The following is a 12,365-nucleotide window of genomic DNA, read 5'->3' as shown; positions in this document are numbered from 1 at the left end:
ATCTGGGTTTCTCGGCCCCCCGAATCACAATCCCGGAATCTGTTTGGGAACGAATTTGGGGCCAGAACCGCGAAGGGGCTGCGGGTTACTTCGGCGACCTCACTGACATGTCAGAGGTGGACCGAGCTAGGGTGTGGTCGTTGAAGGCCACTGCTGGAATGGGAGAGTCCAGCCGAAGAGTCCCTGACCCTGCTAGAGACAACCAGCGCTTGCTGATTCAGGTACTTAGCCGTTTAGGTTCCCCCCCCTCCCCCTTTTTTTTTTTTTTTTTTTTTAAAAAATTCAGCTCTTCTTCTTCTCCCTTTTTTAACTGATGTGCCCCTGCAACCAGGTTGTGCACAATCAGACTCTTACTGTAGAGCTGATTGACACCCTCCAAGACAAGCTGGAGCAAGCTTGGGAGGATGCTAAGATTGCCCAGGAGGAGGCGAAGTTGGCAGAGCTAAAGCAGCAGGCTGCTGAGGAGAAGCAGGCGGCGGCCGAGAAATATGAGAAGTAGGCTGCTGAGGCCCTTCGGACCTTCTGCCACGCCATGGAAACTGAAGTTTTCCCTACTTTGATGGTCGGGGAGAGTGTCATCAATGAGTTGGGGGCTTTTGACATCCCCAGTTTCAGGGCGGCTATCTCTCGCCGAATCGCTGCCGAGGCTGCTGGTCAAATCCAGGAGATGGAGCAGAGGCTGGAAGGTCTTGAGTCCAGTAGGATGGCCGCTGAAGAGGCTCAACAGGCCAGGGATGCCCACCTCTCTGCTGCCCAAGCTGCTGCTGAGGGCCAAGACCAGAAGCTGAAAGAACTGAAAGATCAGCTGAAGGTTAAGGAAGACGAGCTGACCCAGGCCAGGGCCGAGACTTCCAATGTCCAGCTGGAGCTTAACGAGCAAAAGAATTCTTCATCCAAACACTCAGAAGAATTGGAAAAATCTAAAAAAGATTTGGAGGAGAGTCGAAAGAAGCTGGCTGATGCTAAAGCCTTACTCCAAGTCCGCCTCTACACCCAAGAAGAATATGAAATGGGTTACACAAATGGGTTTAGGGTGGCTCGGAGATTGGCTCTTCATGTTGAGCCTTCGCTGGATTGGGCTAAGTGCGCGCTTTGGGTTCAGGATCTTGAGGATCCACACATGATGTATCCTACTCCTGCTGAGTATGAAATCCTTCAGGCTGAAAAAGCCGAGGAGGAAGCTGAGCGGCAGGAGTTGGAGGCTAAACAACTAGCCGCTGATGCCCAGGCAAGAGCCCAACCTGCTTCCTATGCTGCTGGAACCGAGACTGCTCCGGGGCCAGGCACTACTGACCAGCCTGATCCTCTGGCTGAAGCATAGGAAATCGGGCAATCGTCTTCAGAGTCTTGCGGATCAACGTGTGCTTAACTTCAGACTTGCCGCTTTCTGAATCTCTTTTTGCCTTATTTTTTGCTTCAGCTTGCCTTGATGTACAAACAGTTTATTTTTGTTTCTGTACGTATTTCGGCAGCTGTTATTTTCCGCTTGTGGGCGGCTGCCGATATAATCTTTTAGTTTGTTTGAACACTTGAACTTCGTAGCTCGTGATACGAGCATAATTTCGTATTTTATGCATTTGACATTTCTCTCATACTGCTTCACTTTGAACTCGCATTTTTTTTTTTTTGTTTTTTTGTTTTTTTGCTAAGTACAAAGCTTCAGCTTAGAGGTGTCAGCTGAGGCAGTCTGCACTTGTTGTGCCTCTTGCCCTCCCAGACATCTGAAGACTTGTTCTTCGGATTTATGAGATTATTCTCATTTTCCTTGTCTATTTTCTGCCGGTTTATGCTTTTGCTCTTGATTTTTCGTCTATCTTAAAAATGGATATCTCAAACACAGGGCCAGCTGAAGGCAATATTTCAGATAATGGCTATCTGGGATGCAGAGCTCAGTTTAGGCAACATCCCAGATTTGTCCATGGATTCATTGCCTTGCAGAACAAGTCCTACTGAGGTTTTCACCCCCAGCTGGAAGACCAGAGTTCCTTAAAAAGGCGAGTTTATCGGCAATCCGAAACCTGGTGCTCTGAGGGCGAAGGTTTCGGACAGGGTCGAAGGAAACCCTTGAAGAGTAGATAGTATAAAGAAAAAACAGGAGAGAATATTGCGAATGTTTGTAGAAAATAGCGGCTCTGAGGCCTTTCATTAATAATTCAAAATGTACTTACAAATATTGTTCTGCCTCGAAGGGTTTACACATGGTATTTTTTAAGTACATCATCATTCCAGTGATTTTTCAATTCAGTCCCATCCAACTGCTGAAGTCGGTATGTTCCTGGCTGAAGCTCATCGTAAAATTCATAGGGTCCCTCCCAGGCTGCTGAGAGTTTCTCATGAATTCGGCTTTTCTGCACTGCAGCAGCATTCCGAAGGACGAGGTCTCCAATTTTGAGAGGCCTCGCTTGGACTCTTCGGTTGTAAAATTTGCTGATTCTCTGTTTGTATGCAGCCTTTCTGACTCGGGCTGAATCTCTTACTTCATTGAGGAAATCGAGGGATTCCCTCATAAGATCCTCATTCTCGGCCGAGAAGTGGTGCACTCGCAGGCTTTCTGTACCGATCTCCACGGGGAGAACGGCTTCGGCGCCATATACCAATTCAAAGGGTGAGTGGCCCGTTGCCTCTTTTTCGGTTGTCCGAAGGGACCAGAGGGTTCCTGGGAGCTCCTCCAGCCACTTGGACTTTTGATCTTCCACCCTCTTTTTGAGGGCGTTCAGGATCTGCTTATTTGCAGCTTCGGCTTGTCCGTTACTTTGCGGGTGGCATACCGCTGAATATGCCAATTTGATGCCGAACTGATCTGTATACCGCTTCAGCGGCAGGTTATCGAACTGCCTCCCATGATCGAAGACAAATACTTTCGGGATGCCGAAACGAGTGATGATATTCTGCCAGATAAATTTTCTGACAGTCTGCTCTGTAATGTTTGAGGCTGCTTCGGCCTCAATCCATTTACTGAAATAGTCGACACCGACTATCAGCCATTTTTTCTGGTATGCGGCATCCGAAAATGGGCCCAGGATATCCAGTCCCCATTGGGCGAATGGAAGGGGATTCAGCACAGGCTGAAGCTCTTGGGCTGGCTGCTGGATGACTGGAGCGTATTTTTGGCATTTTTCGCATTTTCTGACCAGTTCCTTAGCGTCTGAGATCATGGTGGGCCAATAGTACCCCGCCCTTAATGCTTTGTGAGCCAAGGTCCTTCCCCCAATGTGGTTCCCACAGATGCCGAGATGGATTTCCCGAAGGATGTAATCTGCATCCGTCGGTCCCACGCATTTCAATAATGGGGCTGAGAAGGACTTCCTCAGCAGCTCCCCGTTGAAGACAATGAACCTTGAACCAGTTCGCTTCAACTTGGAGGCCAAAATTCTGTCTTCGGGAATTTCTCCCCGAAGCTTGAAAGCCAGGATGGGATCCATCCAGCTTGGTTCTTGATCAACGCAGCACACTTCAGATGCTTCGTCGACACTTCTCTCTCGGCGCACCTCCACATATACCGATCGGTTCAGCTCAGTGAGAGTTGAAATAGCAAGTTTGGAGAGTGCATCGGCTTGAGAATTCTGACCCCTTGGGATCATCTGAACCTCAAAAGTTCTCAGCTTTGCAATAACTGACTTGATCTTGGCAAGGTATGATATCATTGAGGGCTCTTTGGCCTCGTAGCTGCCACCAATCTGATATGCAACTAGCTGAGAGTCTGTCTTCAGACAAACATGCTCGGCTTCCAGCAAGATGCACAATTCTAGGCCAGCTATGGCCGCCTCATATTCGGCTTCGTTATTCGAAGCTTTGAATGAAAATTTCAGTGCGTACTCGAAGGTTTTGCCTTCAGGAGTGGTTATGACCACCCCTGCCCCTGAACCGTTCATGGTGGAGGATCCATCCGTGAACACGGTCCAGGTTTTCTTTTCGTCATCCAGCGTTTCCTGGTACGAGCATTCGGCCAGGAAATCCGCTAGAGCTTGAGCCTTTATGGCTGCTCTCGGCTGGTAGCCGATGCTGAATTCTGTGAGCTCGAAAGCCCATTTGGCCAGCCTACCAGATTTTTGGACCTTGCCGAGAACCTTTTCCAGCGGCTGATCGGTAAAAACCACTATCTGATGACAATCAAAATAGGGTCTTAACTTCCGAGCGGCTACCACCACTGCATAAGCAACTTTCTCAAGCAAGGGGTAGCGGGTCTCAGCATCCGTCAGAGTGTGACTGACGAAGTAGATCGGTTGTTGAACCTTATTTTCCTCCCTCAGCAGCACTGCACTGATGGTGGCTGGGCTGACAGCCACGTATAAGTACAGGGATTCTCCTTCCACCGGGCTAGCCAGCGTTGGGAGTTGAGCCAGGTGCTCCCGGAGCTGCTTGAAGGCTTCTTTTTGCTTATCTTCCCAGACGAGCTCTTTTGTTTTCGGGAGCTTCAAAGCTTTGAAGAAAGGTAACCCCTTATCCGAGGCCCTGGAGATGAACCTCGAGAGGGCTGTCATTCTTCCGGTGAGCCGCTGAACATCCCTCTTTGTTTTCGGCTCGGGAAGATCGAGCGCTGCCTGCACCTTGGCGGGATTGGCATCAATCCCTCTTTTGCTGACCATAAACCCAAGGAATTTCCCTAACTTCACGCCGAAGACACACTTCTTCGGATTCAGCTTCATCTGGTGCTTTCTTAAGGTGGCGAAAGTTTCTGCCAGGTCCTTAACATGGTCTTCATCTTTTTTGCTCTTGACGATTGAATCGTCAACGTAGACTTCCATGTTTCGGCCTTTTTGCTCGGCAAAAACTTGATCCACCAATATTTGGTATGTTGCCCCCGCATTTTTCAATCCGAAGGGCATCATTTTGTAATTATACACCCCGGCGTTCGTAACGAATGCCGTTTTTGCTCGGTCGTCGGGGTGCATGAAGATCTGATGATACCCAGAAAATGCGTTCATGAAACTAAGCAAGGCGTGGCCACTTGTCGAGTCGACTAGCTAATCGATCCTCGGCAAGGGATAAAAATCCTTCGGACACGCCTTATTTAGGTCCGTGAAGTAAACGCACATTCTCCAGGTGCCATTTGCCTTCTGAACCATCACAACATTAGCCAGCCATTCTGGATACTGACAGGGTTCGATGAAGCCTGCATCCAGTAACTTTTTGACCTCGGCTGCGATGTCTCGGTTCTTATTTGCGGAGTAGTTCCGCTTCTTTTGCTTAACTGGTCGACACGTGGGGTCAACATTAAGCTTATGGGAGATGAGGTCTGGACTTATCCCGGGCATGTCAGCTGCTGAGAAAGCAAACACATCTCGGTTGTCCCGAAGGAGTTGGATGAGTTCAACGCGGACTTTTGGATCAAGATCCAATCCGATTGTAACGCATTTTTCGGCGTCTCCTTCGGTCAACTCGATCGATTCGGTCTGATGGTCCAGCTCCATCGCCGTGAGGCTGGACTCCTCATTTTCTGGCCTGCTGTCTATGTCAGCAGGAGTCCCAGAATTTTTCTTTTTCGGCTGGCTCTCTGAGTCTTTTGGCTCAGATGATGAGCTAGCCTTTTCTTTTCCTGGCCCTTTTTCTTTGGCCAGGTCTCCTTGAGCCGAAGCACTTAGGCCTTTCGGCTGCTTCGCTTTCGGCTGATTATCTTTCTCCTCGTCCTCGTCGTCCTCTTTTGTACGACTGGCGGACGTCTTGAGGTAGTTGCACCTTCGAGCCTCCTTTTGGCTGCCCTTGATCCTTTCGGGGTAGCCGGCATCCGAGACATAAATCATCAGCTGATGGTATGTCGAGACTACCCCTTGGATCTCGTGAATAATGGGTCTCCCCATGATCACGTTGTACACGGAAGGAGCATCGATGACCAAGAACACGGTCATGACATTCCTGGCTGCCTCGTCGCAGCCGATGGTGACAGGAAGTGTTACCTTCCCATCTGGATAAGTTGAGGCCCCGTTGAATCCGGATACCGGGTAGGGTACCGGCGTCAGGTGCTTGGGCTTCAGCTTGATTTGATTGTAGGCCTTTCGGAACAAGATGTTTGCTCCGCTGCCGCCATCGACAAGAACCTTGCTGACGTCGTGGTTGACCACCGTGGCGGTAATCACCAACGGATCCTCATGAGGGAACGTCACCCCTCGGCAGTCGGCGGCCGTGAACGTCATGTTTGGCACCGGCGATTGAGGAGGCTGAATGCTGGCGTTGTTTACCTGATGGGTCAGAGCCCTAAGGTGACGCTTGTGTTCCCTCCGAGAACATATTCCTCCCGAGATGACATTAATTGGAGGGAATTTTCCCTCCGCATTTTTGTTGTTCTTCCGGGGGAAGTCGAGTTCTTGCCGAGAGTCCTTTTCGGATTTCTCAGCCTCTTTTTTCTCGCGGTGATCCGCGATGTATTTTTTCAAGTATCCCTTTCGGACCATATCTTCGATTTGGTCCTTCAGCTGGATACACTCTTCAGTGTTGTGTCCCGGTGACTCATGGAACTCACACCACTGATTTTTATTTTTGCGCTGATACCACTCGGGGAGTGATCTCGGCTTCCTATAACTCTGCTCTTCCTTCGTCACGCTGTAGATCTTAGCGCGCGGGAGGATCAGCGGAGTATAGGATTCATATCTGCCTGTGAAAGGAGCAGATTTTTCCTTCTTCGGCTCGTTGGCCGAGGATTGTTCTGAGGCTTTCGCCTTCCCTTTTGTCTTCTGGCCTTGGCCTTCAGACGTTTGTTTTTGCTTCCCACCCCCGGATTGGGGTGGGGATTTTGTTTTGTTCCACTCTTCGACTCGGATGAATTTATCCGAGGCGTTCAGAGCCTCTTCCAGGGTCTGCGGGGTATGCATGACCATGAAGTCTAGGAACTTTCCAGGCTGAAGGCCATTCTGCATTGACGGCTAGCCCTTGGTCCAGCTGAGAAACGCTGGATGACTCGTTGCTGAAACGAGTAAGGTAGTCTCGGAGACTCTCGGTCTCCCCTTGCTGCAGGCCCATGAGCTCTGCAGTGGTCTTCTCTCGGCAGTTTACCGTGGAGAATTTGCTCTTGAACTTGGTGGACAAGTCGTCCCACCCCGTTATAGAGCCTTCCTTTACTCCCTTGGAGATCCACGCTTGCGCGACCCCCTTGAGAGTGGTGGGAAAGTATTTGCACCAGGTAGCTTCGGACCTGGGGCAAAGATGCATGTGCCCCTCATAAGAGGCAATATGGTCCTTCGGGTCCGAAGTTCCATCGTATGTAATGTGCGACGGAATTTTAACCGTCGGCACATGCTCTTCCAGAATCCATTGCTCGAATGGAGAACTGGTGGGAAGCATCACGGCCTTGCCTTTGTTCCTGGCCGAAGGGACCGCGCTCCGCCCTCTTAGAGAGGTAGGAGTGGTTTTCGTCCCTGGCTGAGAAGTTCGGGCCTCGGCTGCAGGAAATGAGAGGCGACTATGCACACTCGGTTCCCTGCCGCCGAGTCGGTCGAGAACGCTTTGGCGAATAGTCTCAGGTTGCCCTCGGCGGTCAGTTTCCGGCCGAGAGGCTGAACTGCTGCTCTTGTGAGTTTCTGGCCGAGAGGTAGAGGATTCTTTAAAAAAGTGAGGGTTCTTTTTCCTCTCTCTCTCAGTCCTCCAAGTGTCCTCTTCCCATTCTTCCAGCTTCCTGAAAGAAGGAGGCTTTCCCCCCTCTCGATCAACCCTTCTCCGCTGATGCCTGGTATGCGGGGGAGTTCGGGCACGAGGTGGGGGCATATTTTGTGCCCTCATTGCCTCCATGAGCACCGCGAGCGCTCTTGCCACTTCTTCCGAGCTGGGCCCCGTTAAGTGTGAGAGTGAGAGCGTATGGTCAAAGGTTGACTTTGAGGCACTGATTGAGTCCTACGATCGGACTGACTTCTGTTAGACCGAGGGGGACTCGGTCTATGATGAGAGTTGTGAATTACGGGAGAAAGGGAATCCTCCCGGTACGATCCTCCCCCCGAACTAGCACCCTTCGAAGAGTTCCGGTCCGGCGAAGGTGATGGTGTAGGAGTTTTAGGCCTTTCGCCCGCTCCTTGACTTGGTCTTTTGGTCTTGCGGTTCTTAGCCATTGTTACTAAGATTTTTGCAAGATGGTTTTGATTGGCTTAAAGATTTTTTGAAAGTCTTCCCCACAAACGGCGCCAAATTGTTTCGGATGAAAACAATAGGACCCTGCCGAAGGTCCAATGAAGTGGATGAAGACTTGTCCGGTCCAAAGGATGCTGGGCCGAAGGTTTCCTGCACAGCGAACACACGTAAACTGGCCTTGGGGGTGGATTCGAGGAAGACCCCTCCGATGCCGAAGTCAAACAGTGTTTAGAGAGAGAAAGCAATGCAAGAGATTTAATGCTTGAGGCTTTATGTGTACATGAATGACAAAGTAATTGAAGGCTTTTATACATTTGCATACAAAGAGAGGAGAACAATTGGGCCTCAAATAATCATGGGCTGACCATAACAATTTGGACCAGTTGACTTATTGCTGACTTGGCTTGATTGGAGGCTTGGGCCTGGGCCTTGACCTTGGACCCAAACAGGAAGTACTATAATACTATATACTACGTATTTCATAAATTATCATCACCTCAAATTAAACTGCCTCTATAGTCTATCCATGATATTTGCAATTGCAACTTTGCAAATATGTGATTGTGAATTTTGATAGAGGTAAAGTGGTGATGCACTTACTTGTCCCCATCCATTTGGTTATGCATGCGTCAACTCTAAGCAACAACAAGAGTACCAACTTGCATGTATATATATTCGTAACGCGGAATTTCCTTAGAATTTTGTATTTCTGGATGGTCTTATTCATGAATTAGGCTGGTCAAATAATATGTCCTAATTATTATATCAGTATTTCACAATTATCTTCTAATCATCTAGACATCAAGCAATAACCTAATTATAAACTAGCATATTATATACAATTTCATAATGATCTTCTATTCATCTAGACATCAAGCACGTCTAGCATATACAATTCTAGACATCAAGCAATAATCTAATTAAATTCTAAACTAGCATTTTATATACAATTTAAGTACATCTGTTATCTTCCGTTTCCTTACAATTATAAAAGTTTATATTAATCATTTTTCACAAAGGAAGATTATTGCTTGATTATTATTTTCACTAATGTACCACTAAATCAAGTATAATAACTTGATTAATATCTTAATATATACTCGTATAAATTTTTTGATCCTTTATACATAGCCCTAGTGCATTTAAATTGCACATTGTCTTTCTTTACCATTTAATTCACTAAAATCATCACTAAAACAAAATTACTCTATACAATCCGTTTTTAAAGTTTCTCAATACGTAATTGAAAGGTGATTGTCTTATAAAACGATCAAAACAAAAAGATCGACTTTTTAGAGACAGTTGATAGTAAAGTCTCATACCTTGCAATATTCAAACTAACACCAAAGTTAAACCTTAAACGTCGGGATAGGAATGAAGTTTATACTTAATGCAGGCAGTCAAATGTCTATATGATTAGAAAAAGTCAACTATGATATACCAAATTATTTCAACACGACTGCGCGCGTTGGCAATTCATGTTCACCAGATATACCCTTCATTCTGATTCCTTCCTATAATCATACTTCATCCACAATATAAATAGAAATACTCCTTAAAATCATAATCAAATAACCAAAATCTTTCATTAAAAAAAAAATAAAAAAAATACAGGGGAAATAAATAATGAAGACTGGTGCTAAATTCGCTTTGTTATGTTCATTGTTAGTAGGAATTTGTTGTATACAAAGCTTGATTATAGGGTGCCAAGCTGGTAGGGTTGATTTAAAACTTTCAATAAACCCGGTTTTTAAAGTTAAGGCAGTTAATCTTGGAGGATGGCTTCTTACTGAAGGATGGATTAAACCTTCACTTTTTGATGGCATTCCTAACAAAGACTTACTGGTTTGTTTCTCTTTCGCTCTTTTTATAACTTATATTTTGTCCGAGATTAGTAGTCACATATTCTATTTTAGAATGTCTGGGAAATAAACAATGCTATTTTTGTATTGGATTTTTAGCCAATTTTTCATATTTTTTCTACGACTACATTTAATTTATTTAGTACTTGTAAATATATATAGGATGGAACACAAATTCAGTTAAAATCAGTGACAGTTGGAAAGTATGTATGCGCTGAGAATGGTGGAGGGAACATTTTAGTTGCTAACAGAGTTTCTGCATCAGGTTGGGAAACCTTTAAGGTAAGCTACACTGTCTAAAAATTCGCTTAGTTTAATTTGTTTCGAACTGAATGTGCTAATCAGAAGTTTGCCTACTTACTATTGTAAGCTAGCTGTAACAATTTTTATTTTTTTTTGTATGTAGTTATGGAGAATCGACGAAAATACGTTCAATTTCCGGGTGTTCAGCAATCAGTTTGCAGGAGTGCAGGCTGGTGGAGGCAGTCCTACAGTAGTTACAGTAGCTACCACCCCTGGAGCTTCTGAAACATTTAAGATTGTCAGGAATTCTAATGATAAAAATCGTGTTCGAATTCAAGCCCCTAATGGCCTATTTTTGCAGGTTTAACTCTTACCTTTTCTGGCTAGAACAACATTTGCAAGTTTCATTACGAGTAAATTCACTGAATTTGGTAGTTTGCTGAGATTGAACCGTTTTTAATTTGAATGAACTCTTGCAGGCAAAGACACAGGATCAGGTCACTGCAGATTATGCAGGGGATGGTGGATGGGGAGATGATAACCCATCTGTTTTTGTGATGAATATAGTAGGAACCTTACAAGGCGAATTTCAAGTTACTAATGGTTATGGCCCCGTAAAAGCCCCAGAGGTTATGAAGGTAAGAAGCATATACTTAACCACTTGTAATATCTTGCTTTATATATAACCAGCTTCTCTAGCTGAAAATTTGAACATTCTGACTGAAATAAGAAAATGTTCATTATATCAGGACCACTGGAACACATTCATTGTTGAGGACGATTTCAGGTTCATTTCTCAAAATGGACTCAATGCTGTCAGAATTCCTGTAGGATGGTGGATAGCCAGTGACCCGACACCCCCTAAGCCTTTTGTGGGAGGGTCGTTGCAGGCCTTGGACAACGCCTTCACTTGGGCACAGTATGTTCTTTTTTCCCCTTCTATGTTCTGATCCAAGGACTTACTAATTTGTCAATTAGGGACTTATCGTGTTATTTGTGTGTGTCAAACCTGCAGAAAATATGGTATCCAGGTTATAATTGACCTGCATGCAGCACCCGGTTCACAAAATGGAAATGAACACAGTGGGACTAGAGATGGATCTCTTGAATGGGGAAAAACTGATGCTACTGTACAGCAGAGTGTTGCTGTTATCGACTTCTTAGCTTCCAGGTACTTGATCAGAACTAGAAGCTTCAGATCCTTACATTATAATTTCCACTTTTGAAATTCTGTTTACATATACATATAGCCATTGTCTGACTGCACAATCTCATTTGAATTCAGATACGCAAAAAAGTCTAACCTGCTGGCAATTGAGCTGATCAATGAGCCTGTAGCGCCTGCTGTGACTTTGGACACATTGAAGAGCTACTATCAGCAAGGATATGATACAGTGCGCAAGTACTCTTCAAGCGCGTATGTTATAATGTCCAATCGTTTAGGACCTATAGATGCAAGGGAGTTGTTTCCCGTTGCCAGTGGAAAGCAATTAACAGTAGTCGATGTCCATTATTACAACCTCTTCTCCAGCATATTCGATAACATGAGTGTCCAACAGAACATAGACTTCATCAACAACAACAGGTCTTCAGATTTGAGTTACATTACAACCTCTGATGGCCCCCTTACTTTTGTTGGTAAGTACTTATTACCTAATACATTTTCCGAAATTTGACACTAATAATTAATTTAAGTTTTGTTTAAATACAACAGGAGAATGGGTTGCTGAGTGGCAAGTGAACGGAGCAACAAAGGAGGATTTACAAAACTTTGGAAAAGCACAACTTCAAGTGTACGGCCGTGCCACCTTTGGATGGGCTTACTGGACTTACAAGAATGTAAACAATCATTGGAGTCTTCAATGGATGATTCAAAATGGTTACATCACACTAACCAATTAGTAGTATCATCGGCTATCCTTGGATACGAATGAAGATCATCCGTTACCTCAGCTTTATAGAATTAAGACTTTGGTAATATTATTGTAACAATATGATATGATGTAAACTTAAGCCCTTTTATTTTTCAATATATATAACAATCAAAATACTACTCGTATCAAGTATACGAATTTAAGCACGTGATTGAAGTGGACAGTTTTATAAATCAACAAGAGAAGATAAATGAATAATTCTATAATTCCAAGTTGGGCATTTTTAATCTTCAGAATCCATCTTCCAACAACCCTATATCAATCTTGTATTCTA

The 12,365-nt window shown here is 45.3% G+C and overlaps 1 protein-coding gene across 1 annotated transcript; it reads left to right on the top strand.

The window, feature by feature from the left end:
- The first annotated feature begins 9,581 nt into the window (after positions 1–9,581).
- Positions 9,582–12,237, top strand: LOC145638141 (putative glucan 1,3-beta-glucosidase A). The gene is made up of 8 exons (XM_081689103.1): positions 9,582–9,897; positions 10,077–10,196; positions 10,321–10,518; positions 10,637–10,795; positions 10,907–11,076; positions 11,173–11,328; positions 11,443–11,795; positions 11,872–12,237. Exons 1-8 carry the CDS (start codon positions 9,679–9,681, stop codon positions 12,057–12,059), a joined length of 1,563 nt encoding a protein of 520 aa, XP_081545229.1. The 5' UTR covers positions 9,582–9,678; the 3' UTR covers positions 12,060–12,237.
- The last annotated feature ends 128 nt before the right edge of the window (positions 12,238–12,365 follow it).

Source organism: Chenopodium album, chromosome 7 (assembly GCF_948465745.1).
Source record: "Chenopodium album chromosome 7, dcCheAlbu1.1, whole genome shotgun sequence".
In the NCBI taxonomy this organism is placed as follows: Eukaryota; Viridiplantae; Streptophyta; class Magnoliopsida; order Caryophyllales; family Amaranthaceae; genus Chenopodium; species Chenopodium album.
Note: the sequence above shows the minus strand (reverse complement) of the source record. Positions and strands in the feature narration are given on the sequence as shown.